The sequence below is a fragment of the Hyperolius riggenbachi genome, chromosome 2 (genome assembly GCF_040937935.1).
Source record: "Hyperolius riggenbachi isolate aHypRig1 chromosome 2, aHypRig1.pri, whole genome shotgun sequence".
NCBI lineage: Eukaryota > Metazoa > Chordata > Amphibia > Anura > Hyperoliidae > Hyperolius > Hyperolius riggenbachi.
Window position 1 is genome coordinate 23,395,897 of NC_090647.1, and position 25,387 is coordinate 23,421,283.

Below are 25,387 nucleotides of genomic sequence, written 5' to 3' on the forward strand. Positions count from 1 at the left end.
AGGGCATGCTGGGTTGTCCTTTTTTGCTTCTCTATTTAGCCTCAGACTTAACTAATGCATCCTGATTGGCTGAAGCCTCTTTCCCTCCTGTTTTCCCCGCCAACACCTCTGTTCCTCTCTGATTGGCCAATATTTCTCATGCTGAGACAGTGTACTTTCTATAGTGAAGGGTGGGCAAATCAGGCAGAGGAGAGCAGGGCAGGAAATGACATCAGAATTGGCTTCAAAATAGCCACACTTAAAATGAGGAATGCTAAGAAGGATTTTCTCTTTTTTTTTACTGTAGAAAAATCACTAAAATCAAAACGTGGACAATACAATACAATATTATATGTATATAGAGCAAGTATTTAGCTACTTATTTGTTTTTTTTCTGAGATAGTATGGCTGACAGCTACTCTTTAAGTAATCCTTTAAAGTGTACTTGAAGGCAAATTAGGAGAAAAAGTTAGATACTTATCTAAGTAGAGTGTAGCCATTGAAAAATCCAGATGCTTCCCCGTCTCCATCAAGCTCACCGTTCCAGTGCTGGGAACCTATAGGACAAGGGCTTGTTGAATAGGTTCTTGCGTCCGTGCTCTGTCTGTGAACGTGCCCAGTTCCCGTGACAACCTGCACAGTCGCATGGAGCCATGCATGGCTTATCCCTCCGTATACAAGTGGATCCATGCTACTGCTGCACTGACTACAGTGCGGCAATGATCGTTAATGGACGGGAGCACATAGTGTATCCTGGCATCCAGCGGTGGGTGGGCTCAAGAAGGATCAGAGAAGCTGCTGGAGGATCTAGGGGCTTCCCTCTACTGAGGTATCTAAGTTTTTGTTTTTAAAGTGACAGGTTTATTTTAATGCTAAGCCCCTCTTCCTCTCTGCCGACCTCACAGTCCAAACTCTCTTCCTGTGATAGGTTGGTTTACCTGGCATCATGGTGGCTCCCCGGAGACGTCGGAGGAGGCTCGCTCTGGATCTTCTCTGTCAGGTCCTTCAGAAAGGTTGACTTCTCCAGGAGCTTATTGTCTGCAAAGAGAAATACAGAGTCACTACGGGGATTGGCTGTTTCTCCAGGTCTCGTATTATCACCCAAAAAGTCACCCATTAAAACCACATTCACATCACCTCAGTAAATCTTCTGTTTGAGGTGGTCTATAGTTATCTGTAATGCTCCTTAATCCCCCCCCCCCCTTCCCCCACATTTGATTTTTGCCTCTTCTAGATAGGCTTACAGGCTGTATTAAACTTGTACAAGACGGCCATTGTGAAGTGTGTGGGGCAAGAATCTAGCAAGTGATCACAAGGCATCCGTCAGACCAGCAGAGAACCCCACAGCACTGTGTATTAGTGGAACTGATCCTATCGGCTGGAAGACCACTTTTTCTTGCAGAGATGTTGTGTATGTCAGGACAGGTCTCAGACACGCCTCTTTTGCAGAGCCAATTACAAAGTTATGAGGAAACTCATGTAACCCCTCCCCCAGACACAAGGGAAACACCCCCTCACTGGATCAGAGGAGGTTCTGTTTTACAGAATTTTTTGAGGCGCTAAGAATTAGACTATTTCAGTTCTGATAACAGGTCGGTGTAATGGTTATATTATATAATATTTAACCTGTGAAATGGGAAATCTGTTTTTTTATGGCCAATAAAAAAGTCAGTGAAAATTTACAACGTGAGGAAATGTATTGTCTATTGCAGATCGCGAGATAAAACACATTTGCTGTTAAGTTTATTTGATGGACTTGGACCTCCCCAGACCACATTATAGCCGTGTTTATTAGCCAGGCGGTTAAACAGTCAATAAAAATAATGGGCATCGATCCGCCCGACGCGCTTCAGTAAAAGCATACCATAAAACGCACGCAGCGTAATGGACCGCCTATCGATCGGAAGGTTTATGAAAAGCTATCAGAGAGCAGCTGACGAAATAAAAGATCACAAAACAAAAAAGACGGACAAAAAAACCCCAAACAAACAAAAAAGACGGGGCACTGAGACAAAAATGTTCAGACGAAACAGATTTTGGTCACCGTCTCCCACTTCCGTATCAGAGAAAACATCTTTTCTAAACAACTCATTATCAAAAAAAAGTAGATTTAAAAAGTTTGGCAACATTTTTCACGAAACCGGTTGCAGAATAAGTGCAGAATAATAATGCCACCCACAGGGCAATTACCTGATGCAACAAACAACATAGCACCTGCCTGCCAGCCAAATGTGGTCATTTTGAGACAGTTTTTCTCCTAACCAGGGCTGTGGAGTCGGTACAAAAATCTTGCGACTCCAACTCTGACTCCTCAGTTTCTGAAACCACGACTCCGACTTCAACTCCGGGTACCCAAAATAGTCCAGACTCCAACTCCTCGACTCGAACTCCGACTCCGGGTGCCCAAAATAGCTCCGACCCTCGACTCAGACTCCTCAGTCTAATACTTAACAGGGTTTGGGATTTTGTACAAAAATCATCCGACTCCGAAATTTATGAAATCAATGACTCCGACTCCGGGTGCCCAAAATTGCCCCGACTCCGACTCTGACTCCACAGCCCTGCTCCTAACTGAACTTAAAAAATAATCTTGAGGAGGACCTGTAATGAAAAATATTCAGCAGAGTCTGGGTTGCCCGGCACCGATGGGGTTTAAATGATGCTGGATAAGTGAGCTTTCTGAGGCTCAATGTTAAAAATATACCCAGCTAATACAGTGCTATACCCTCCTCTATATACATACCATAAACTCTGTGTTATATGTTAAAATACAATAATTGAAAGCAAATATTGAAAGAAAATATTAAAGCAAGCCTAAAGCAAAAAACAAAAACAAAACAACAACAAAAAAAACTTATGGTATGATGAATATGTAAGTGTAGTATGGATAACAAATAGAACATTAGTGAAAAAGAAGAGTCTCATATTTTTATTTTCAGTTATATATAGCCTATATCTATCTATCTATCTATCTATCTATCTATCTATCTATCTATCTATCTATCTATATCATTGCCTTATTCTATCATATTTGCAGTTTAGGAACCACACTCTGTCTTTTAAGCTATAAAACAAATCAGAATCAATGACCCTTTAAACTTCCCTGCAGTAAAACCTTATCTCAAGCCGTCTCAAGCGCATCCCTAAACACATGCTGCAATTGACTGGTTAATCGCTCAGGCATGCACCACCTCTATTAGGCTGAAAATGCACGCCCTGCGTCCAAACCAAATGCTACATTTATTATACTATGGAGGAACTTTGGCTTCCACTATAGTTTGCATGCAAAGTATAATATACTGGACACTTGCACCACGGTGAGGCAGACCTCCAGGCAAGTGGCCTAACTAAAATTAAAAACATCATATGTATAACCTTGGGAGCAGCTAAACAAAAATGTGTAACTTACATTTTAATGGACAGCGAGGAGAGGGCCAGTGCATACCACAAAGGCTGCATCTGAAATGACTTTCCCGTTTGCATGCTAATAGTGGTTATGCATATGATTTGCATCTGAATTGAATGCAAAGTGTGCAGATAGCCTATTAGAGGTGCTGCATATGTGAGCTGTTGGTCGTTGCAGATGCAGCCTTTGTGGTATGCGCTGGCCCTCTCCTCGCTCTCGATAGCTGTGGAATGTTCTTTTTTGGGAGAATTTCTGAAGCCAGTACCAAATTTACCTGGATTTGCAGAATGCTCTGGGGGTAAGAATTCCCCATAGCTAATCAGCCTAGGCAAAGCATCGCTGGGACGGCGGAGTAACAAACTATATACAGCAATATACAGATATAGGAGGTGTTTCGGAGGCTAAAAATAACAAGAAAAGTGGGAATCCTGAATAAATTTACTGCATTCTACTATATGGCGTTACAGGGCCTCTTTAAAGAGAACCTGAAGCAAAAAAAACAAAAACAAAAAAAATATTAATAGCAAAGAAAAGAGTCTCATACTTTTATTTTCAGTTCTATAGCTTTATTTATAACATTGCATCATTCTCTGATATTTGCAGTTTAGAAACCACACTCTGTAAAACAGAGTAGAGCTAATGACTCTTTGAACTTCCTGCAGTAAAACCTTATCTCAAGCTGTCTCTCACCGTTTCTTAGCTGTTTAAGTGCTTCAAAAAACAGGACCCAAGTGGATACAACAGCTCAGAGAAGCTCTTTTGCAGATAACTGAAGTCTTTTTAACTCTTCCTGCACTGGAAAACAATAGGAGACTCTTTTCTTCGCCACTAATGTTCTGTTTCTTAGCCGTACTGCACATACTGTACAAGTCCCACAAGTTTATGTTTGCTTTAAAACTTTTTTGTATGATTTATTTTACATCTGTAGTATGAGAAACAACCTGCGCAGCCAGTGTTAGATCTGTGATGAAGAAGAGGAAGGGGGGGGGGGGGTGTTTAGTCGCTACGCCTGTCGCATATGGCTGTCACCCTGTACATATGCAATCATGAACGAGACACTGAAGCAAGGTCAGACACTGACAGGAGTGTTTGTTGCCTGTGGCCTGCATTTCATGCGAGAATGAGTCAGCGGTGGTGTCACTCTGTCCCCTCCGGGTATAAACAGGCAGAGTGCGGACAAGGCCACCCGCAGCACCAACAGGAAGTCCTCAGCCACAGCCTCACTTGTGAAAAACAAAACTGCAACTGGCACAAGTGAAAATCTGATGCTCTATTTTAGCCTGATACAGTCTCATGAAAAACCACATACTATATCAGAGTGATATTTCATAAGAACTTGATATATATTGAGGACTTGTGGCTGAGAACGTGGGAGTGTTACAGCCAGCCACCGAGGAGTTGTACAGAACCCACGCCATACTACAGGCAGCACCCAGCCTTGTAAGGAGGAGTTCCCAGATAGGACAGGTCCATGGCAGCTTCCCAATAACCTCAAAAGTATGTCCCAGCTTCCCAGTACCAACCAGTGTTCCCAGTGCCCTCCAAAGTGTGTCCCCCAACTCCCCAGGGCCTCCCAAAGTGTGTCCGACCGTCCCTGCACCCTCCAAAGTGTCTCCCAACTCCCTGGGCCTCAAAAAGTGTGTCAGACTGTCCCTGCACCCTCCAAAGTGTCTCCCAACTCCTGGGGCCTCCCAAAGTGTGTCTGACCTTCCCTGCACCCTCCAAAGTGTCCCTCAACTCCCGGGGCCTCCCAACGTGTGTCTGACCTTCCCTGCACCCTCCAAAGTGTCCCTCAACTCCCGGGGCCTCCCAAAGTGTGTCTGACCTTCCCTGCACCCTCCAAAGTGTCCCTCAACTCCCAGGGCCTCCTAAAGTGTGTCTGACCTTCCCTGCACCCTCCAAAGTGTCTCCCAACTCCCGGGGCCTCCCAAAGTGTGTCTGACCTTCGATGAACCCTTCAAAATGTCTCCCAACTCCCGGGGCCTCCCAAAATGTGTCTGACCTTCTCTGCACCCTCCAAAGTGTGTCCCAACTCCCGGGGCCTCCCAAAGTGTGTCTGAACTTCCCTTTGCACATAATGATGAATAATGGAATTAGGACTGGGGTGCAGAACTGTGTATATCAGGACAGGAGACAGGTGTTTGTATCTCCAGCTCTGACACAGACTGTAGTAAAAAAAAAAAAAAGTGCTTCTTCTACAGCGACGAAGGTTACGAGGCTTTCAGTTCCCTTTGCTTTGACCATCACTTGAATTCCAGACGTAATGAGAAAAGGGATGACATTCACATGAGAACCAGCAGCAACAGGCCGGATAAAACATCCCAGGAATTGCAAAAACGAGAATCGGCTGATGTGAATTATAGCAGAGGAGCACAAGACAAATATTAGTCCAAATCTACTTAATTTTACAGACCGCACTGAAATGACTTTACATCCAGTCCCAGACAGACTGGCCAGCACAACTGTGTCAGCCTTATACCGATAGACAGTAAAGAGGAAGTCCAGCAAGCCCTTCAAGAATGAATATCAAATGTTTTCATCCAGTTCCAATGTTTCGGGGTTACTGAAGGCCCCTTTCTCAAGGACGAGCAAACATCAAAGCCTGGACTGGCTCAGTCATCTGCTTACTGATCTGCACAGTGCATGCCTGCTGCAATCTTCCAGGCTGTGCACATCAGTAAGCCGGGTGACTGAGCCAAGCCAGGCTTTGATGTTTGCTCGTCCTTGAGAAGGGGGCCTTCAGTGACCCCGAAACATTGGAACTGGACGAAACATTTGATATTCATTCTTGGAGAGCTTGCTGGACTTAAAGTGGCCCTGTAGTGACATATAGCAGAATGCAGTAAATTATTCAGGATACACACACTATTACGTAATTTTCCTGGTTTCAGCATTAGCAACCCTTCTTATAGCTAGATGTTGATATGTGACCCCGCCCAGTAATGCTGAGCCTAGACTGGATGAGATATGAAGAATTCTCCTAGTGCATTCTGGGTAACCAGGTATATCTTCTACTGGCTTCAGAATTCTCGGAAACAAACATTCTGCAGTGATGCACCTGACAGCACTAAAGATGTCCCCATCTGTGATACATTTCAGAATGTAAATAAGGGGGAGGGCTCTTTTACATTACACGTGATTCCAATGTAATTGTGATGCAATTTTAAGAAGTCCGGCACCCTGTTTTTTTTTTCTTTTTGCGCGTTATTCTTCATGTGTTCCCATCCAGCAAAAATCGCAATTTGAAATCGCAAGCCGGAATTGCAAATCGTGAACTACAGTGCAATAAAAAAAAAAAAAAAAAAAGCTTCTTTCACACTGCAAATCGGAATTAGATTTCACTTTGCGATTTTTTCCCTGGATACTGGCATCACAAGAATAACATGCAGAAGAAAATCGCAGCATCCAGGACTTTTTAAAACGGCATCAAAATTGGAATCAAATGTGTTGTGAAAAAGTCCTGAGGAAGGATTTTACCATCGACTAAATAATTTAAAAAATAAGCAATTTTATTCATGACATTATTTTCCCTACAGCTCCTCCCTCTTTCAGCATTTATTTGCACATTATTCAGTATTAAACGTATGCGCTGAGGAAGATGTTGACGCAATATAAATACTAAATAATAATAAACATTTATTGTGTATTTTAAACATTAATTTTTAAATAAATCCAGAATTTTGGACTGTTAACATTTCAAATCAGATTTACGAGTGAAATTATTTCACCGAAAGGAAATACATATTTGACTATTTCCTGTACTTTCCAAATCCGGGAAGAGAGAGATAAACAGTCCCCTTATCACACGAAAACACATCTGAGTTCTGCTTTTTAGTAACTAATTAACCAATTCCAGATCAAACGCACATCGATCATACTGGAATAAATGTCATCACGGGTTACCGTACCGTCCAATCACAGGGCAGCTACATGACACTAAATGTGGCCACACACAATACAATAGAATGATCCGATTTTACTGCAATTCGATAAAAACGATCGGATCTCCCGGAAAAAAAATCAAAAGCTTTTTTTTTTCCATTCGACTCAAAAATCCGGATCTCCCGTTTTTTTTCGATTTTTATCTATCCGGAATGCCAGATATTTCTCTTCAATTTCTCTAAAAATTGTATGGTGTGTGGCCACCTTTAGGGGTCACCCTGCCCAATATGACAAGCTATAGACTATATTACCACCATACAAGTCAGTATGCATCTGAATGGCAAATATTATTTTTAAACTTCAGTATGCAAATGTGGCATAACCCATGACATTATACCGCATACAAACATCCAATTTTGATTGTCGAATGATCCTGCCAACGGATCACACAGAAGTGTGAATCTGAACAACAAGCTGTACATATCTGCAGCGTGCAGCCAATCACTATAGCCAAGCATGGCACGGCTCAGCAATGCAGGTTGTGGCTACGCAGCAGAACGGGAGCCGTGGAGGAATCGGAAATAGCTGCGGCTCCTAGTGGAAATAGGCCCTTATGGTGGCCATACATGGTACAATTTTTTCATACAATCTCACCATTTCTATGTAGTGTAAGGGTAAATTAAGTGAATATACTGAAAGGATAATTTAGGCAGTTCCCTTATATTACATAGAATTGGTAAGGTTGGATGAAAAAAAAAAAAGTACCATGTATGGCCACCTGGAGTCTCCTTCTGGTGGTCTGGCTCCTTTTCATGCTGCCAGACAAATAATTTACGGTTTTGGGCTGGACTCTTCCTATCAGATGTACGCATCCTTCTTATGAGTTTATACCTTTCCTTGTGAGGAAAGTTTTACAACTCTGCATAGGGAAAGTGTAAACACAAACTTTCTACAGACACACTTTCTTTAAGGGGAACGCTGGAGCAGTCTTTGAACGCTTACTTTCGTGGGAATGGCGAATCCGTCACAGTATGTATATATTGCTCTATATTGGTATGTAGCCCATTCCTCCCAGCGATAGTTAGCCTAGGTGGTTTAGCTAGGCGGAATCATCCTCCCAGAGCATTATGGGAGATCAGGCATTATTTTCACTGGCTTTGGAACTCTCAGTAAGCATTCCACAGAGCTGTATCTGGCAAGACTAAAAATGTCACTACCAGTGATAAATTTCAGAATGTGAATGAGGGAGAGTAAAGATTTTACAATATGGAAACATTGACTAAATCATTTATAAATTAAAGGGACTCCGAGCACCTCTCATGGGCATGCCTTTAAGCCAGACAACTTCCAACAAAGTCATGCTATGACCCCTCTGGAGGAGCCTCTTGCAATGGCCATGCGTGTCACTTCCTCTTCCTGCTACATTCAGTGATGCACTTCTCTAACAGAGAAGACAGGGGTGACCCGGAAGTTATAACATAGCCAAGATGGCAGCTGCCATTTTTAAATTGAAAACTATTTGGTGTAGAACGGCGACTCAGGCATCAAATGAAAGAGAGCACAAGCTACAGAAAGGTATGCATCTTTAAGTACTTTGCAGTACTGGTCAGAGTCTCTTTAAATACTCATGAGAGGTGCTTGGAGTCCCTTTAATATTGTATTTAAATTAAAAAAAAAAAAAAAAAAAAAAAAAAGCAATTTTATTCATTTTTTTCCACCACAAATCCTCTTTAACGTCATAAAACATGTTCAGCGAACAACAAAGAATTTCCTGATCTAACAGGAAGCTCAGGTGGCTCATTTGCAACCTTGGGAACAGTTCTCTGTGTACTCTGCTTGGAGTACTGTTGCCATGAGACTGTCCAAAAACCCACATGTTGCTGAAGAAGTAATCAGCTGAACCAAGCAGGAGCAAATATTACTCAGTTTAACACCTGCACTAATAATCTAACTGCAGAAGAATCCCTGATGTATGTTTGTAGCAATAAAAAAAAAAAAAAAAACCACCACCACCACACAACAACATGTGTATGGAACTGTCAAACCCAAAGCGCTTGCGAGGCAACCACTAGAGCACACTCAGTAGGCAGTGTTAGGGAGTCTTGCCCAAGGACTCTTGATTGAATTGGTGCTGGCTTACTGAACAGGAAGAGTCGAGATTTACAGTGAAATCAGTTCCACTTTAAATTAAAGCCAGGAACAGCAGCCTCCACGTTAGACTTCAGCTGTAACAGTAACCCGCAGAGATTTGGAAAAGAAGGGCTCATTGCACAGAACTCTACAGGCAGTGATATAATGTAGTTTCCACACACAGAGCTCAGTGCAGCCTCCGTATAATCTGTGTCAGCTCTGAGCATTTCACAACCATTCACTAAGTAAATGACACAAGGGCAGCCCACTCATTCCCATCAGGATATCACCGCGGTGTGACATTCCACAGACACTGCCAGAACTGCACAGGGGACAACCTGCTGACCACATGGACAACGCAGACTTCTGAAACCCTTCTGGACCTTTTTGTAATAACAGATAAGTTCAACCTGCACTTTTGTATATACAGTGGAGGAAATAATTATTTGACCCCTCACTGATTTTGTAAGTTTGTCCAATGACAAAGAAATGAAAAGTCTCAGAACAGTATCATTTCAATGGTAGGTTTATTTTAACAGTGGCAGATAGCACATCAAAAGGAAAATCGAAAAAATAACCTTAAATAAAAGATAGCAACTGATTTGCATTTCATTGAGTGAAATAAGTTTTTGAACCCCTACCAACCAACTTCTGGCTCCCACAGAGTAGTTAGACACTTCTACTCAATTAGTCACCCTCATTAAGGACACCTGTCTTAACTAGTCACCTGTATAAAAGACACCTGTCCACAGAATCAATCAATCAAGCAGACTCCAAACTCTCCAACATGGGAAAGACCAAAGAGCTGTCCAAGGATGTCAGAGACAAAATTGTAGACCTGCACAAGGCTGGAATGGGCTACAAAACCATTAGCGAGAAGCTGGGAGAGAAGGTGACAACTGTTGGTGCGATTGTTCGAAAATGGAAGGATCACAAAATGACCATCAATCGACCTCGCTCTGGGGCTCCACGCAAGATCTCACCTCGTGGGGTGTCAATGGTTCTGAGAAAGGTGAAAAAGCATCCTAGAGCTACACGGGAGGAGTTAGTGAATGACCTCAAATTAGCAGGGACCACAGTCACCAAGAAAACCATTGGAAACACATTACACCGCAACGGATTAAAATCCTGCAGGGCTTGCAAGGTCCCCCTGCTCAAGAAGGCACATGTGCAGGCCCGTCTGAAGTTTGCCAATGAACACCTGAATGATTCTGTGAGTGACTGGGAGAAGGTGCTGTGGTCTGATGAGACCAAAATAGAGCTTTTTGGCATTAACTCAACTCGCTGTGTTTGGAGGAAGAAAAATGCTGCCTATGACCCCCAAAACACCGTCCCCACCGTCAAGCATGGGGATGGAAACATTTTGCTTTGTGGGGTGTTTTTCTGCTAAGGGCACAGGACAACTTAATCGCATTAACAGGAAAATGGACGGAGCCATGTATCGTGAAATCCTGAACGACAACCTCCTTCCCTCTGCCAGGAAACTGAAAATGGGTCGTGGATGGGTGTTCCAGCACGACAATGACCCAAAACATACAGCAAAGGCAACAAAGGAGTGGCTCAAGAAGAAGCACATTAAGGTCATGGAGTGGCCTAGTCAGTCTCCGGACCTTAATCCAATAGAAAACCTATGGAGGGAGCTCAAGCTCAGAGTTGCACTGAGACAGCCTCGAAACCTTAGGGATTTAGAGATGATCTGCAAAGAGGAGTGGACCAACATTCCTCCTAAAATGTGTGCAAACTTGGTCATCAATTACAAGAAACGTTTGACCTCTGTGCTTGCAAACAAGGGTTTTTCCACTAAGTATTAAGTCTTTTATTGTTAGAGGGTTCAAAAACTTATTTCACTCAATGAAATGCAAATCAGTTGCTATCTTTTATTTAAGGTTATTTTTTCGATTTTCCTTTTGATGTGCTATCTGCCACTGTTAAAATAAACCTACCATTGAAATGATACTGTTCTGAGACTTTTCATTTCTTTGTCATTGGACAAACTTACAAAATCAGTGAGGGGTCAAATAATTATTTCCTCCACTGTATGTCCTTTACAAATAAAATTACTACTACGTTGACTCTGCTTCTAGGAGAAAGTCCTATAAACGGATGAGACAAACCTGGAGCATTTCAGAAAGTTGAATCATCCATTTGTCCACTGATAAAAATTAAAAAACTTTAAAAAGAAAAAAAACACTGTGCCTACTGTGAAACATGGAAGAGGTAACAGTACACCCCCTGGAGCCCCAGGCAACATCATGGGGCCCCTTGCATCCCCCACGTGTAGTGCCCAGTAAAACCCTCCAACCTTGCAGAGAAGCGCATTGAGCAGTGTAATGTTTGCCTGCTCCAGCGCTGAGTTGGGCTTCCTCTCCCTCCCAGCAGCCCCTCGCTCTATGCTGCCATACTCCAAGAGACTCTATAACAAAATGTTCAGCCTTATTTCTTGTATCCTATAAGTTCCTATACCTGTTCTAATGTGGTCTGGATTACTGCAGCCTTTTCTAGTTGCACTGTCTCTGTAATATATCTAATCTTCTTTACTTTGTCAAGCCAGGGAGGAATGTGCTGCCTCTGCTGTGATAGGGAGAAGTTATACACGCCCTCTGCACGCCCCCCGCAGGCTCTGTGTGCTTTGTTTACTACTCACAGACAGAGCTCTCTGAGGGGGGGGGGGGGGGGAAGGAAAATCCCAGACAGGAGTGCAGATAATTCTCTATGTAATAAAAACTTGTAGTATACTAAAACATGAGATATATACAAACATCACTTCCTGGTTAGCGGCCATGTTTTTTTTGTTTGTAAACACTGCCTAAAACTGGCGATTAAAAGCCAGGATCATGGCGGGGAGCTGCGGAAACGGCAAAGAGGGGCCCAGGAGAACATAATGAATAGAATGGTATGCTTTTTATTGTAAGAATTTGAGAGTACAGATTCTCTTTCAGCCTCCAATGCATGTCACGTGATCAGGAGGCGGGTATGCAGCATAGAGCGAGGGGCTGCCAGGAGGAAGAGAAGACACAACACAGCACTGGAGCAGGGAAATATTACAGAGTTCCCTGCGCGACTCTGCAAGGTGCGAGGAAGGAGGAGCGGCCCCCATATCTTGCCTGCGGTCACAGGGGCTATTGTTCTGCTACTGGAGGGTGGTTTATGTTTCAGCTAAGCAATGCTACTGTACAGAACATAAAACATACAGGAAATACAAGGAAGATATTGTAGATGAAGGCATACTGGCCAGTGTCAGATTACTCTGCATCTGCCGCAGGCCATGGATCCTCCAACAACATGATGATACACAACACTCAGCTCATCACAGCCAAGAAAGGAGAACAGACAACGCTCTATCCTGCTGCAGTGATAGGAATCCCATCAAACATCTATAGACAGAAGTGAAGCATGCAGTCTGGAGAAGCCCCCTAAACACCAGACACAGCTGGAGCAGTCTTCTCAGCAAGAAGTGGCCAAACTGCCGACTGGCCGATGCAGGAGTCTCACTGCAGGGATCGCTCACTTACGGTGCCCATTAACAATATAATTCCCCGAACAATTGATGATAACGTAATGTTCAAACAAAGTTTTACAACTCTGCATAGGGAAAGTGTAAACACAAACTTTCTACAAACACACTTTCTTTAAGGGGAACTCTGGAGCAAGTCTTTGAACGCTAATTTTCGTGCGAATGGCGAATCCTTCACAGTATGTATATCCTGCTGAATATCGTTCAGGTCCACTAACGGAAGGAAATCTGCTAGCCAATTTCATCAGACTAATGAAATCACTCTTTTTTTGACTGATTCCATGAATCTGATCAGATTGGTCAGCGTTTTTTTATACCGCTACAGGGCCTGATTGTTTTTGATCGATCATTACGATCGGATCTGACTATCAATCGTCTGGGAAATCGTATAGTTAATGGGCACCGTTACAGTGATTTCCTTTGCAGGTTGTGTAAAAAACATTATATAAAAGCGAACCTGAAGTGAAAATAAACTGATAAGATAAACAATTGCATCTTAAAGTGAACCTCCGGACTAAAAATCTACTCAGCAGAACTGAAAAGGCTTGGTGTTTAACAGTTTCACAGCATCAGAACTTTGTTTTTCTTACCAAAGCATCATTTTTAGCTGCATTTTTAGCTAAGCTCCACCCATCAAAGAAAAAAAGCCCGGGCCTTTTCCCCTGATGCTGTGCAAAGCATGATGGATTTCCTATGTTGTTATTCACGTTGCCTAGCAACTGGGAGAGGTGCTCAGGACACAGGACAGTTGGAACTGTGTCTCATGCTCCCTGTCACCTACTTTCAACCAAAAAGATGGCTGCCCTCATGAAATCAAACCTTTTCCTGTTCTTTTAAAACAGGGTGGGTAAGAGATTATATTACCTATCTATTTTAATTAACATAAGTAATGTAACTTAATGACAGTATGTTTGTTTAGGCTGGAGTTCCTCTTTAAGTCCTTCTCGTAATTAGGACTTTCCTGAATTCCCAGTTCCTTTTTTTATGTTAAAGGAGTCATCGGGCAAAAACCCCTCCTCCCCCCTCTACTTACCCAGGGCGTCCTCCAGCCCCTTGCAGCTGACATGTCCCACGCCGCAGCTCCGCTCTCGCTGGCCCGGGGTCCATGCTGGTGCAGAGGGCGCCCTCCTCTAGTGTTGTACATTTATATAGATGACGTCCTCTAGTGCACCTGTGCTGCTGTCAATCAAGTCCAAGTTGTCTGCAGTGTACTGCGCAGCTCAACATGGGCTTGATTGACAGCAGCACAGGTGCACTAGAGGAGGTCGCCCTTTGCACCGGCAGGGACTCCAGGCCAGCGACTGAGAGCAGAGCTGCGGCGCGGGACATGTCAGCTGCAGGAGGCTGGAGGACGCCCTGGGTAAGTAGAGCGGGGAGGAGGGGTTTTTGCCTGATGACTCCTTTCAATCTCTTTTTTTAAAGCTTTTAATTTAACTTTTATTTATTTTTTTATATTTTACAGCTCACATAGAAACAATTTGTGAACAATTGACTTTTTATTTATTTAATTTTTTTTTTGTTAATCTGTCCCCTGCATATCAAAATGTTTCTCTAACATACAGAAGTTTAATGACCTGTAATCAGTTATCAGTGTAAGTTACAGCGTGATCAAGAGAATGTGTGTAATATACAGTTCTGAATTCTTAACCCTTACAGTGAAAAAAAACAAATGGAACCCAGCCTAGTTCTGTGTAGGATTGGGACATGTTTATCTCATTCTCTCACTTCACTTACCCTTCAAAGTAAACCCGAGACGCAAAGGAGGAAAGGATATTTAATTATCTGGGGCTTCCTCCAGTCCTATAGTCCATCTGCTTTGCCATTCTTCTGCTCCCCCTCTGTTGTGCTCCTGGGAAGTCCGGGATCCAGCTAGGTCACAGACTACTGCACATGTGCAGTCCTTGCTGCGCGCACCACCTGATCGCAGTCCTGTAGCCGGAGCTTTCTGTGCAAGTACAGCTTACAGGGCTTTACAAGGCTGTCAGCAGCACAACAGAGTGGACCAGGAGAACATCGAGGGAGCAAAAGAAATGCAGGAGGCTGGAGGAAACCCCAGGTAAGTAAAAATCCTTTCCTTCTTCCATCTCAGGTACACTTTAAGCATCCAATGATTTCTGTCCATTGCATTACATTGTTATTTGATATAATCTGTTGACCCCAAACTGCAAAGCAAAGCCTGACGTTTGTTAAATCTCACTAATATTATAAATGTGAAAGTTTGGATGTTTGTTACTCAATCACGCAACAATGGCTGAACGGATGTGAATGAAATTTGGCACACACACAGTACATTACCTGGAACAACATATAGGATACTTTTTATTCCCATAACCAAAAAGGGGGCGGAGACAAATATAAATTTCACTGGGAAAATGTAAACTGCAGCCATTCTTACGCTGTTAATGGCAGGGTTCTCAAACTTTGCACAGTTGGTCACTGGGTGACTGGGATTCATATTCAGGAAAATGGGTGGAGCCTAAAACAGCCAATCAAAATTCACCTACTTGATTTTCAAGGGGAATATTTAATTACTGCCACTCTTGCACTATTAATGGTACAAGAATCCAACCTGATACAGTCAGTCATTGGGTGACAGGGGTTCGAATTCAGAAAGGGGGTGGAGCCACAAACAGCCAATCAGATTTGTTTCATTTCAATGCAAATTATTGATGCCCAAGACCACAAAGCTCACACACTTGCGCATTGAGTGTTTGTGTGTTAAGGATAGAAAAATTGGGCACAGCCAACACAAGTCAAATCCATACCCGGGCAACGCCGGGTCATCAGCTAGTGTCAAATAAACAAGGATGGGGACTTGTTATTTCTGTCAGTTTCAGCTTGCTTCAGAGACAGCGGTGGATGGCCCTATGTTTGTGGAAGGGTGCCAACAAATGTGTCCGCAACTCTACATCCTAATGCTTTTCTGTTCGTGTTTTTTATCGCCTGCAGAGCAGTAAACGTATACGCAGTGCCATATTCCCCCATCATTAGCAGCGAATGCACCCGGCCCCGAGTCCTGGAACAAGTCCCAGCCAGGCAGCCGGGGAGACAGAGGAGGACCAGTCACCCAGCTGGTGGGTGAGAAGAGGAAGTCGGCTGACAGATGACTTATAAACCACAAGGAGGATTAATCACCCAGCAATGCATAAGAAACAGCCAAAACCTCCACTCCAGGGTGAACTACAAGTCACAGCAACACCCACTGGCCACAAACCCTCTCCAATCACCTCAAAGGCTTCAGATCACGTAACATAGCCATACACTCATCCATTTTCTTATTGGATTCCTTGCAGATTCAATTCATCTGCTAGGATTAGATTCCCCAAAATGTCAGATCGATCGATTTTCGATTCATTTTAAACAAACAAAAAAATGGGTTGAAAGTATTGATTGGACAGGATCGAAAATGTAAACCAATAGGGGGCAGGGCAAGATCATTGGCAGATCGATGGCCTATAGCTTTGCACCAAACTCGACTCTGCAGTCTGATTGATTTTCAATAGATTCCCTGCCGGAATCTATTGGAAATTGATATGCAGTGTATGGTAGGAATCAATTATTTTTGAAAACAAAAGCTTGCTTTCTTAAAACAGAAAGTAATTGCAGTAATTCAGGTTGGAGCGAGCTCTAAAATGTCTCCCACAATGCACCACTGTTGAATATGCAAATCACCCATTGTTGTCGCTGAAACTAGCCACACCTCCAGAGCGGCTGGAATGCAATGATGCGTCAGCTTGATTCATTTGGAAACAAATCAATCATTTTGGACAGGGCTGTGGAGTCGGAGTCGAGGAGTCTGAGCCATTTTGGGTACCTGGAGTCGGTGGTATCATAAACTGAGGAGTCAGAGTATTTTTGTGCCAAATCCAAAGCCCTGGTAATTATTAGACTAAGGAGTCTGAGCCATTTTAGGTAACTGGAGTTGGAGTCAGAGGTTTCATAAATTGAGGAGTCAGATGATTTTTGTACTGACTCCACAGCCCTGTTTTTGGAACATTGGGTGGAAATCTATAAGTGTATGGCCAGCTTAAGAAACCTTCAGTAAAAAAATAAATAAATAAAGGGCGGTAAATTACAACAATCAGTGTTTTAGACTTTTTTTTTTCAAAAATTCACTAAAGTTTTCATGCATGCGTTGATAGTTTTGTAATTTACAGAGAAACTGCATGTCAATTCACTGAAGTGTTTACATAATGCAGTATTTCATTCAGTATTTGATGGATTGTTGCAGTGTACAGTGAATGGATGAAAGATGTGATACAGGCAGCATTTTTTTAATTACTATACAGACAAGCAAAGTGCAAGTCCAAGCTGCACAAAATTAAAGTGTACCTGAGATAAGCATATAAAAAATTATTATACATACCTGGGGCTTCCTCCAGCCTCCTTCAGACGGACTGCACCCACGTCGCCGTCCTTCGCTGCCTGGACCCTCCGCTAAGGGTCCTGGCCAATTGGGGCATAGTGCATATGCATGGCCCAGCTGCATGCATGCTCCATCACGCTCCTTTTCCCCGGGAGCATTCTGCACCAGTGCATACTGCGCAGATTGCTTCCGGCGGCGGGAGTGTGACGGGGAGTGGGCGTGGCCGGATTGTGTCTGCTCCAATTGGCCAAATTACCGTAGTGGAAGATCGAGGCAGCGGAGGACAAAAGATAGGGAGCGATCAGCCTGAAGGGGGCTGGAAGAAGGCCCAGGTATGATTATATATATTTTATATGCTTATCTCAGGTACACTTTAACATGAAATTTGTACCAGCTTAAAACCATTATTATCACATTAACCATTTTAATCAGCACATAATATTGTGAAATTAGGGAAGTTGGTCTTTATTAACAAAAATCTGTTTAGGAGGGTGGGGGGTTGAATGTTTGTTACAGTTTCTGTTAATCTCCCCAGCATTAAGGTTATTTCCAGATTTAGGGTCTAAAAGCCGAGCAATTTTTTTCACAAGCTTTTAGACCCTAAAAACAAGTAGGAAAACATATGGAGAGATCTGCAGCAGCTCCTGCATAGAACTCACTCAGGCTCGGGATTACCGCTCTGAGCTGTGGGTTTCCGTCCCGAGCCTGACTCGGGATTACCGCTCTGAGCTGTGGATTTCCGTCCCAAGCCTGACTCGGGATTACCGCTCTGAGCTGTGGGTTTCCGTCCCGAGCCTGACTCGGGATTACCGCTCTGAGCTGTGGATTTCCGTCCCGAGCCTGACTCGGGATTACCGCTCTGAGCTGTGGGTTTCCGTCCCGAGCCTGACTCGGGATTACCGCTCTGAGCTGTGGATTTCCGTCCCGAGCCTGACTCGGGATTACCGCTCTGAGCTGTGGATTTCCGTCCCGAGCCTGACTCGGGATTACCGCTCTGAACTGTGGATTTCCGTCCCGAGCCTGACTCGGGATTACCGCTCTGAGCTGTGGATTTCCGTCCCGAGCCTGACTCGGGATTACCGCTCTGAGCTGTGGATTTCCGTCCCGAGCCTGACTCGGGATTACCGCTCTGAGCTGTGGATTTCCGTCCCGAGCCTGACTCGGGATTACCGCTCTGAGCTGTGGATTTCCGTCCCGAGCCTGACTCGGGATTACCGCTCTGAGCTGTGGATTTCCGTCCCGAGCCTGACTCGGGATTACCGCTCTGAGCTGTGGATTTCCGTCCCGAGCCTGACTCAGGATTACTGCTCTGAGCTGTGGATTTCCGTCCCGAGCCTGACTCGGGATTACCGCTCTGAGCTGTGGATTACCGCCCCAAGCCTGACTCGGGATTACCGCTAACGAGGTTAAATTAATAACTTTAATTTTCCTGAATAGCTTAATACGTTTTCCCCTTTTCTCGGCTCTGTTTCCTCCCCTCTGTAACCTTCTGAATGGCTGTTTGTTACCGACCGCTCCAGGCTGGAGATAATAAATACTGAACATCTCACTCTAATCTTTGTGAACTGACATTTATTGAGGCATTTACCTCACAAGTCAGTCATTTACCTCATCAGTCAGTAATTTCAGTTTTCCATACAGTAACAGTTAATTGACACTTAAATTGTTCGGTAAAATCAGCTGTTTACTGCTTTACGAGTAAACTCATCCTTGTTCATTTGCCCTCCTACTATACTCCAAACCATTTAAAGAGGAACTCCAGTAAAAAATAACGTAATAAAAAAAGTGCTTCATTTTTACAATAATTATGTATAAATGATTTAGTCAGTGTTTGCCCACTGTACAATCTTTTAAATCCCTGATTTACATTCTGACATTTATCACATGGTGACATTGTTACTGCTGGCAGGCGATGTAGCTGCTGCTGCTGTTTTTTGGCAGTTGGAAACAGCTGTAAACAGCTATTTCCCACAATGCAACAAGGTTCACAGACAGGAAACTGCCAGGAGTACCACGGGCCTCACAGTTTCCTGTGGGAAGGGTTTCACCACAATATCAGCCATACAGCGCCCCCTGATGGTCTGTTTGTGAAAAGGAATAGATTTCTCATGTAAAAGTAGGTATCAGCCACTGATTGGTATAAAGTTCATCAATTATTGGTCGGAGTTTATCTTTAAAGTGGACCCAAATTAAAAATACAAGATTTCAGAAATAAAATCTATTTTCTAAATTATAATAATAAATAGCAGCCTTTTTCCAGCTGCATGATGACAAATATAAAATATTTTACATTTATTGGAGGAATCCCTCCCTTCTTTTCATATTGCCGGGGCAGAATCCGGCAGACTGGTGGAGTAGGTGGTGTCCGGCAAAGGAGGAATTGCTAATGGCTGCCACCTGTATAACCCTAGCTATGAAAAGAGAAGGGTGAAAAGCATGTACTGAAATGATCATAGGCTTGAAGGAGTGTTTATTTATCTTTGTATGTGTCAGAGTGGTGCAACTAAATATTTTTAATTCAAAAAATGTTTGGTTTGGGTCCGCTTTAAATAAAGCAGCAGCTGCCTAAAAACTATGACCTGTACCACTCCCCCTCCCTCAGCATACTCCTGCACTGTTTGAGCATATCATGGCGGGACCACTCAGGACTGCCAACCTATCCGTTTTCTGTCAGGTGGGAGGGACCAAAGGGGCACTCCAAAATCAGCCACGCCCAGGGCAACAGAACTAAGATGATGGGGAGGAGCCTGGGGAAAAACAAACAACAATACCCTCAGTGGCAGTGCTTTCACCCCTAATCTGGGCAAACCTTGATAAGCCATTTACATGCAGCCGGGTCCAGGGTCATATCAGATCTCAGCGAGAGTAACTGAGCAGTTTGACAATAGTTTGGATCTGAAGTGGGCTAATCCTCCAAAGAGACAAATACTGATCAGAATCGATTTCCCCAGTTTCCCAGGGTGCATTTTTAATACGATGACCGTCACTTATCATTCGATAATCTCTATTGATTCAAGTTCATTCAACCCACGAGACGCTGGCTACAGACAGCCGTGTCTGCTGCAGATCTGCCGTGTAAGACTCCCTGCACACTGCATGCGATTCCAATTTTTAATCGGTTTTTACATCCGATTCCGATTTTTAAACTTTACTGCATGCTGCATTTTTTGATCCGTTTTCTGTTGAATGTATTCAGGGAAATCGGAATTGAAAATCGGAATCAGAATCGTAAAAAAGGATTTGCAGTGTGCCTTAATGCAACCGAAAATAGCCAGGTTTACCCAGACTGCGATAATACGTCCATCCCAGCCAATGTCCCACCCGCTGTCAGCGTGCGCCGCAAACCTATCAATATTGATCACACACAGCCAATCAGAATCTAATAATTCAATTCAATGCAGGTGCATCACAAAGCATATCACAACACACAACAAGACGGACTTTGCAAAGGATGGGCTTTAGCAGCAGGAGACCATCAAGAGTGCCTTCGGTATCACAGAAAAATAGGAAAAAAATGCCTGTTGTAGGCCCTTGCCACCGTGATCGATCAATCGCAAATTGGTTTGAGGAACATCAATCAGTTTAACTTGCTTCCATGACCAGCTCAGTCCTCTGACCTCAATCGTATTGAGCATTTGTAGTACAAAGTTGAAAGATCACATCAAAGCTTGGAAACGCCACCATCCAATATGACCCAACTTAGAGCTGCCATTATGTCAGCGTGGGCCAACATCCCTCAGCTACAGTATCAGCATCCTGAGTCCATGCCGAGAGGAATATCGGCTGTGATCAGAGCTAAAGGTGGACCCACTGGTTATTAGAGGGTGGCTTTAATTTTTTTGCCACTCTGCAGGGCCAGATTTACCATAAGGCATGATATAGGCACGTGTCTACACTCTACAGGCGCCTGATGATGGAAAGGGGGCCCAGTCCCCTCCCCGAGTGCCTGCCTCCCTCCCTCCTTCCCTATGCAGAGTCCTGAGCAGAGCGTAAATGAGAGGTTACTCACACTGCTCTCTGCATTCCACTGACCAGATCTCCCTTCAGTCAGGGCACATCTAGCTACTTAAAGGGTCACTTAAGCCAAATTAAAAAAAATGAGTTTTACTCACCTGGGGCTTCTACCAGCCCCCTGAAGCTGTCCGGTGCCCACGTAGACTCACTCCGATGCTCCTGGCCCCGCCAGCAGCCACTTCCGGTTTCTGCGACAGGAGCCGACAGGCCAGGAACGTGAGTGAGTCTTCGTGTTTCCGGCTACAATAGCGCCCTCTATGCTGCTATATGATATATGCTATAACAGCATAGAGGGCGCTATTACGGCAAGGAACGTGAAGAATCACTCGCATCTTCAGCCTGTCGGCTCCTGTCGCCGAAACAGGAAGTGGCTGCCGGCGGGGCCAGGAGGATCGGAGGGAGACGGCGAGGGCACCGGACAGCTTCAGGGGGCTGGTAGAAGCCCCAAGTGAGTAAAACTCATTTTTTTTATTTGGCTTAAGTGACCCTTTAATACTGAGGTTCCTTTAGCTACCTAATACTTGGGGGCACCTCTAGCATCTTAATATTGAGGGTACTTCTGGCTACCTAATACTAAGGGACACCTGTAGCTATCTGTGATGGGCAAGGGAAGTAAGGTAGAAGTGACAGCTGGGACAGCCAGCACACTTGCGGTGCAGCTCGGCGGGGGTTTGTAGGTTCATGGAGGGCGAAGTGTAGGCTGCCAGGACATCTGTGCCTATAGGCTCCTGTGATGTAAATCCGGGCCTGCCACTCAATGTATATCAACTCTTATAAATAATTTAAAACACTTAATCAGCAAATTAAAAACAACAAAAAACATTGTTTATACTATATGTCACAATCCAGAAATATCAGCAGCAGTGGTGTCAGTACACAGGGAGCAGTTAGCAGTGCAGTATATTAGGTAGTACAGTACAGATCAGTTAGTGGTGCGGTATAGTATAGAGTAGTGGTATAATAGTGTCAGTACACAGGGAGCAGTTAGTAGTGTAGTAGATCAGGCAGCACAGTATAGAGCAGTGATGTCATTGAATGGGGTGCATTTAGTAGTGCAGTATATCAGACAGGCAGTGTTTAGTACAGCAGCAGTACAGCATAGAACAGTGGTATCAGTACATGGGGAGCAGTTAGTAGTGCAGTATAATGCAGTATATGAGGCAGGCAGTGCACAGTACAGCAGCAGTACAGTATAGTGTAGTGTAGTATTAGTATAGCAGCACAGTGCACAGGCACAGTACAACAGCTGCACTATCAGTACACGGGGAGCAGTTAGCAGTGCAGTATATCGGGCAGTACAGTATGGAGCAGTGGTGTCAGTACACAGGGAGCAGTTAGTAGTGCAGTATATCAGCAGTACAGTATAGTGTAGTGTAGTATTAGTATAGCAGCACAGTGCACAGGCACAGTACAACAGCTGCACTATCAGTACACGGGGAGCAGTTAGCAGTGCAGTATATCGGGCAGTACAGTATGGAGCAGTGGTGTCAGTACACAGGGAGCAGTTAGTAGTGCAGTATATCAGCAGTACAGTATAGAGCAGAGGTGTCAGCGCACAGGGAGCAGTTAGTAGGGCAGTATAGCAGGCAGTACAGTATGGAGCGGGGGTGTCAGTACACGGGGAGCAGTTAGCAGTGCAGTATATCGGGCAGTACAGTATGGAGCAGTGGTGTCAGTGCACAGGGAGCAGTTAGTAGGGCAGTATATCAGGCAGTACAGTATGGAGCAGGGGTGTCAGTACACAGGGAGCAGTTAGTAGTGCAGTATATTAGGCAGTACAGTATGGAGCGGGGGTGTCAGTACACAGGGAGCAGTTAGCAGTGCATTATAGCAGGCAGTACAGTATGGAGAAGGGGTGTCAGTACACAGGGAGCAGTTAGTAGTGCAGTATATTAGGCAGTGCAGTATGGAGCAGGGGTGTCAGTACACAGTTACAGTAGTGCAGTATATCAGGCAGTACAGTATGGAGCACGGGTGTCAGTACACAGGGAGCAGTAAGTAGCGCAGTATATTAGGCGGTACAGTATGGAGCAGGGGTGTCAGTACATGGGGAGCAGTTAGTAGGGCAGTATATCAGGCAGTACAGTATGGAGCAGTGGTGTCAGTACACAGGGAGCAGTTAGTAGCGCAGTATAGCAGGCAGTACAGTATGGAGCGGGGGTGTCAGTACACAAGGAGCAGTTAGTAGTGCAGTATATCAGGCAGTACAGTATGCAGCAGGGGTGTCAGTACACAGGGAGCAGTTAGTAGTGCAGTATAGCAGGCACTACAGTATGGAGCAGGGGTGTCAGTACACAGTTACAGTAGTGCAGTATATTAGGCAGTACAGTATGGAGCAGGGGTGTCAGTACACAGGGAGCAGTTAGTAGTGCAGTATATCAGGCAGTACAGTGTGGAGCAGGGGTGTCAGTACACAGGGAGCAGTAAGTAGCGCAGTATATTAGGCGGTACAGTATGGAGCAGGGGTGTCAGTACATGGGGAGCAGTTAGTAGGGCAGTATATCAGGCAGTACAGTATGGAGCAGTGGTGTCAGTACACAGGGAGCAGTTAGTAGTGCAGTATAGCAGGCACTACAGTATGGAGCAGGGGTGTCAGTACACAGTTACAGTAGTGCAGTATATTAGGCAGTACAGTATGGAGCAGGGGTGTCAGTACACAGGGAGCAGTTAGTAGTGCAGTATATCAGGCAGTACAGTATGGAGCACGGGTGTCAGTACACAGGGAGCAGTAAGTAGCGCAGTATATTAGGCGGTACAGTATGGAGCAGGGGTGTCAGTACATGGGGAGCAGTTAGTAGGGCAGTATATCAGGCAGTACAGTATGGAGCAGTGGTGTCAGTACACAGGGAGCAGTTAGTAGCGCAGTATAGCAGGCAGTACAGTATGGAGCGGGGGTGTCCGTACACAAGGAGCAGTTAGTAGTGCAGTATATCAGGCAGTACAGTATGCAGCAGGGGTGTCAGTACACAGGGAGCAGTTAGTAGTGCAGTATAGCAGGCACTACAGTATGGAGCAGGGGTGTCAGTACACAGTTACAGTAGTGCAGTATATTAGGCAGTACAGTATGGAGCAGGGGTGTCAGTACACAGGGAGCAGTTAGTAGTGCAGTATATCAGGCAGTACAGTATGGAGCGGGGGTGTCAGTACACAGGGAGCAGTTAGTAGTGCAGTATATCAGGCAGTACAGTATGGAGCACGGGTGTCAGTACACAGGGAGCAGTAAGTAGCGCAGTATATTAGGCGGTACAGTATGGAGCAGGGGTGTCAGTACATGGGGAGCAGTTAGTAGGGCAGTATATCAGGCAGTACAGTATGGAGCAGTGGTGTCAGTACACAGGGAGCAGTTAGTAGCGCAGTATAGCAGGCAGTACAGTATGGAGCGGGGGTGTCAGTACACAAGGAGCAGTTAGTAGTGCAGTATATCAGGCAGTACAGTATGGAGCGGGGGTGTCAGTACACAAGGAGCAGTTAGTAGCGCAGTATAGCAGGCAGTACAGTATGGAGCAGGGGTGTCAGTACACAAGGAGCAGTTAGTAGTGCAGTATATCAGGCAGTACAGTATGGAGCAGGGGTGTCAGTACACAGGGAGCAGTTAGTAGTGCAGTATGAAGCAGTATATAAGGCAGGCAGTGCGCAGTACAGCAGCAGCACAGTATAGAGTAGTGGAGTAGTATACGGAGGGGCCCCGGGGAGGCGCTTGAGCAGAAGGGGGCGGGACTCACATGACTGCACGAGCTCCCGGTAGGCGGAGTGCTGTTGCCGGTCCCGGTGCCCCAACTGGCGGAGGATGTGGAGCTTCCAGCCGGTTCCTGAGTCTCCCCCCGGCCGCTGCATCCCTCCGACACCCAGCACGGGGGAGGCGCCGGGGGCGGGGAAGAGGAGGAGTCACACGTCACTACTAGCGGGACGTGGGCGGGACTAAGAGTTGATGACACGAGGAGGAGGCGGAGCATAACTTTGTTACAATGTTGCGCTGCGGAGCCTCGTACTGCCAACTGCCCAGCACAAAGCGGAGGGGGCGGAGCTTTCTACTGATACAATGTTGTTCTGTGAAGACAGAGGGCGGGACCTCTTCATGGTATACGGCGCCTCGCCC

At 44.8% G+C, this 25,387-nt stretch overlaps 1 protein-coding gene across 1 annotated transcript in view; it reads right to left on the reverse strand.

The window, feature by feature from the left end:
* Positions 1-25,140, reverse strand: part of ATG16L2 (autophagy related 16 like 2) — a 102,636-nt gene extending 77,496 nt beyond the window's left edge. Inside the window, exons 1-2 of the mRNA XM_068266566.1 lie at positions 25,014-25,140; positions 918-1,017 (exon numbers count right to left, since the gene is read on the reverse strand). Of these exons, the coding sequence (XP_068122667.1) occupies positions 918-1,017; positions 25,014-25,125 (212 nt within the window). The 5' untranslated portion in view covers positions 25,126-25,140. The remainder of the gene's footprint in view (positions 1-917; positions 1,018-25,013) is intronic.
* Between the last annotated feature and the right edge of the window lie 247 nt (positions 25,141-25,387).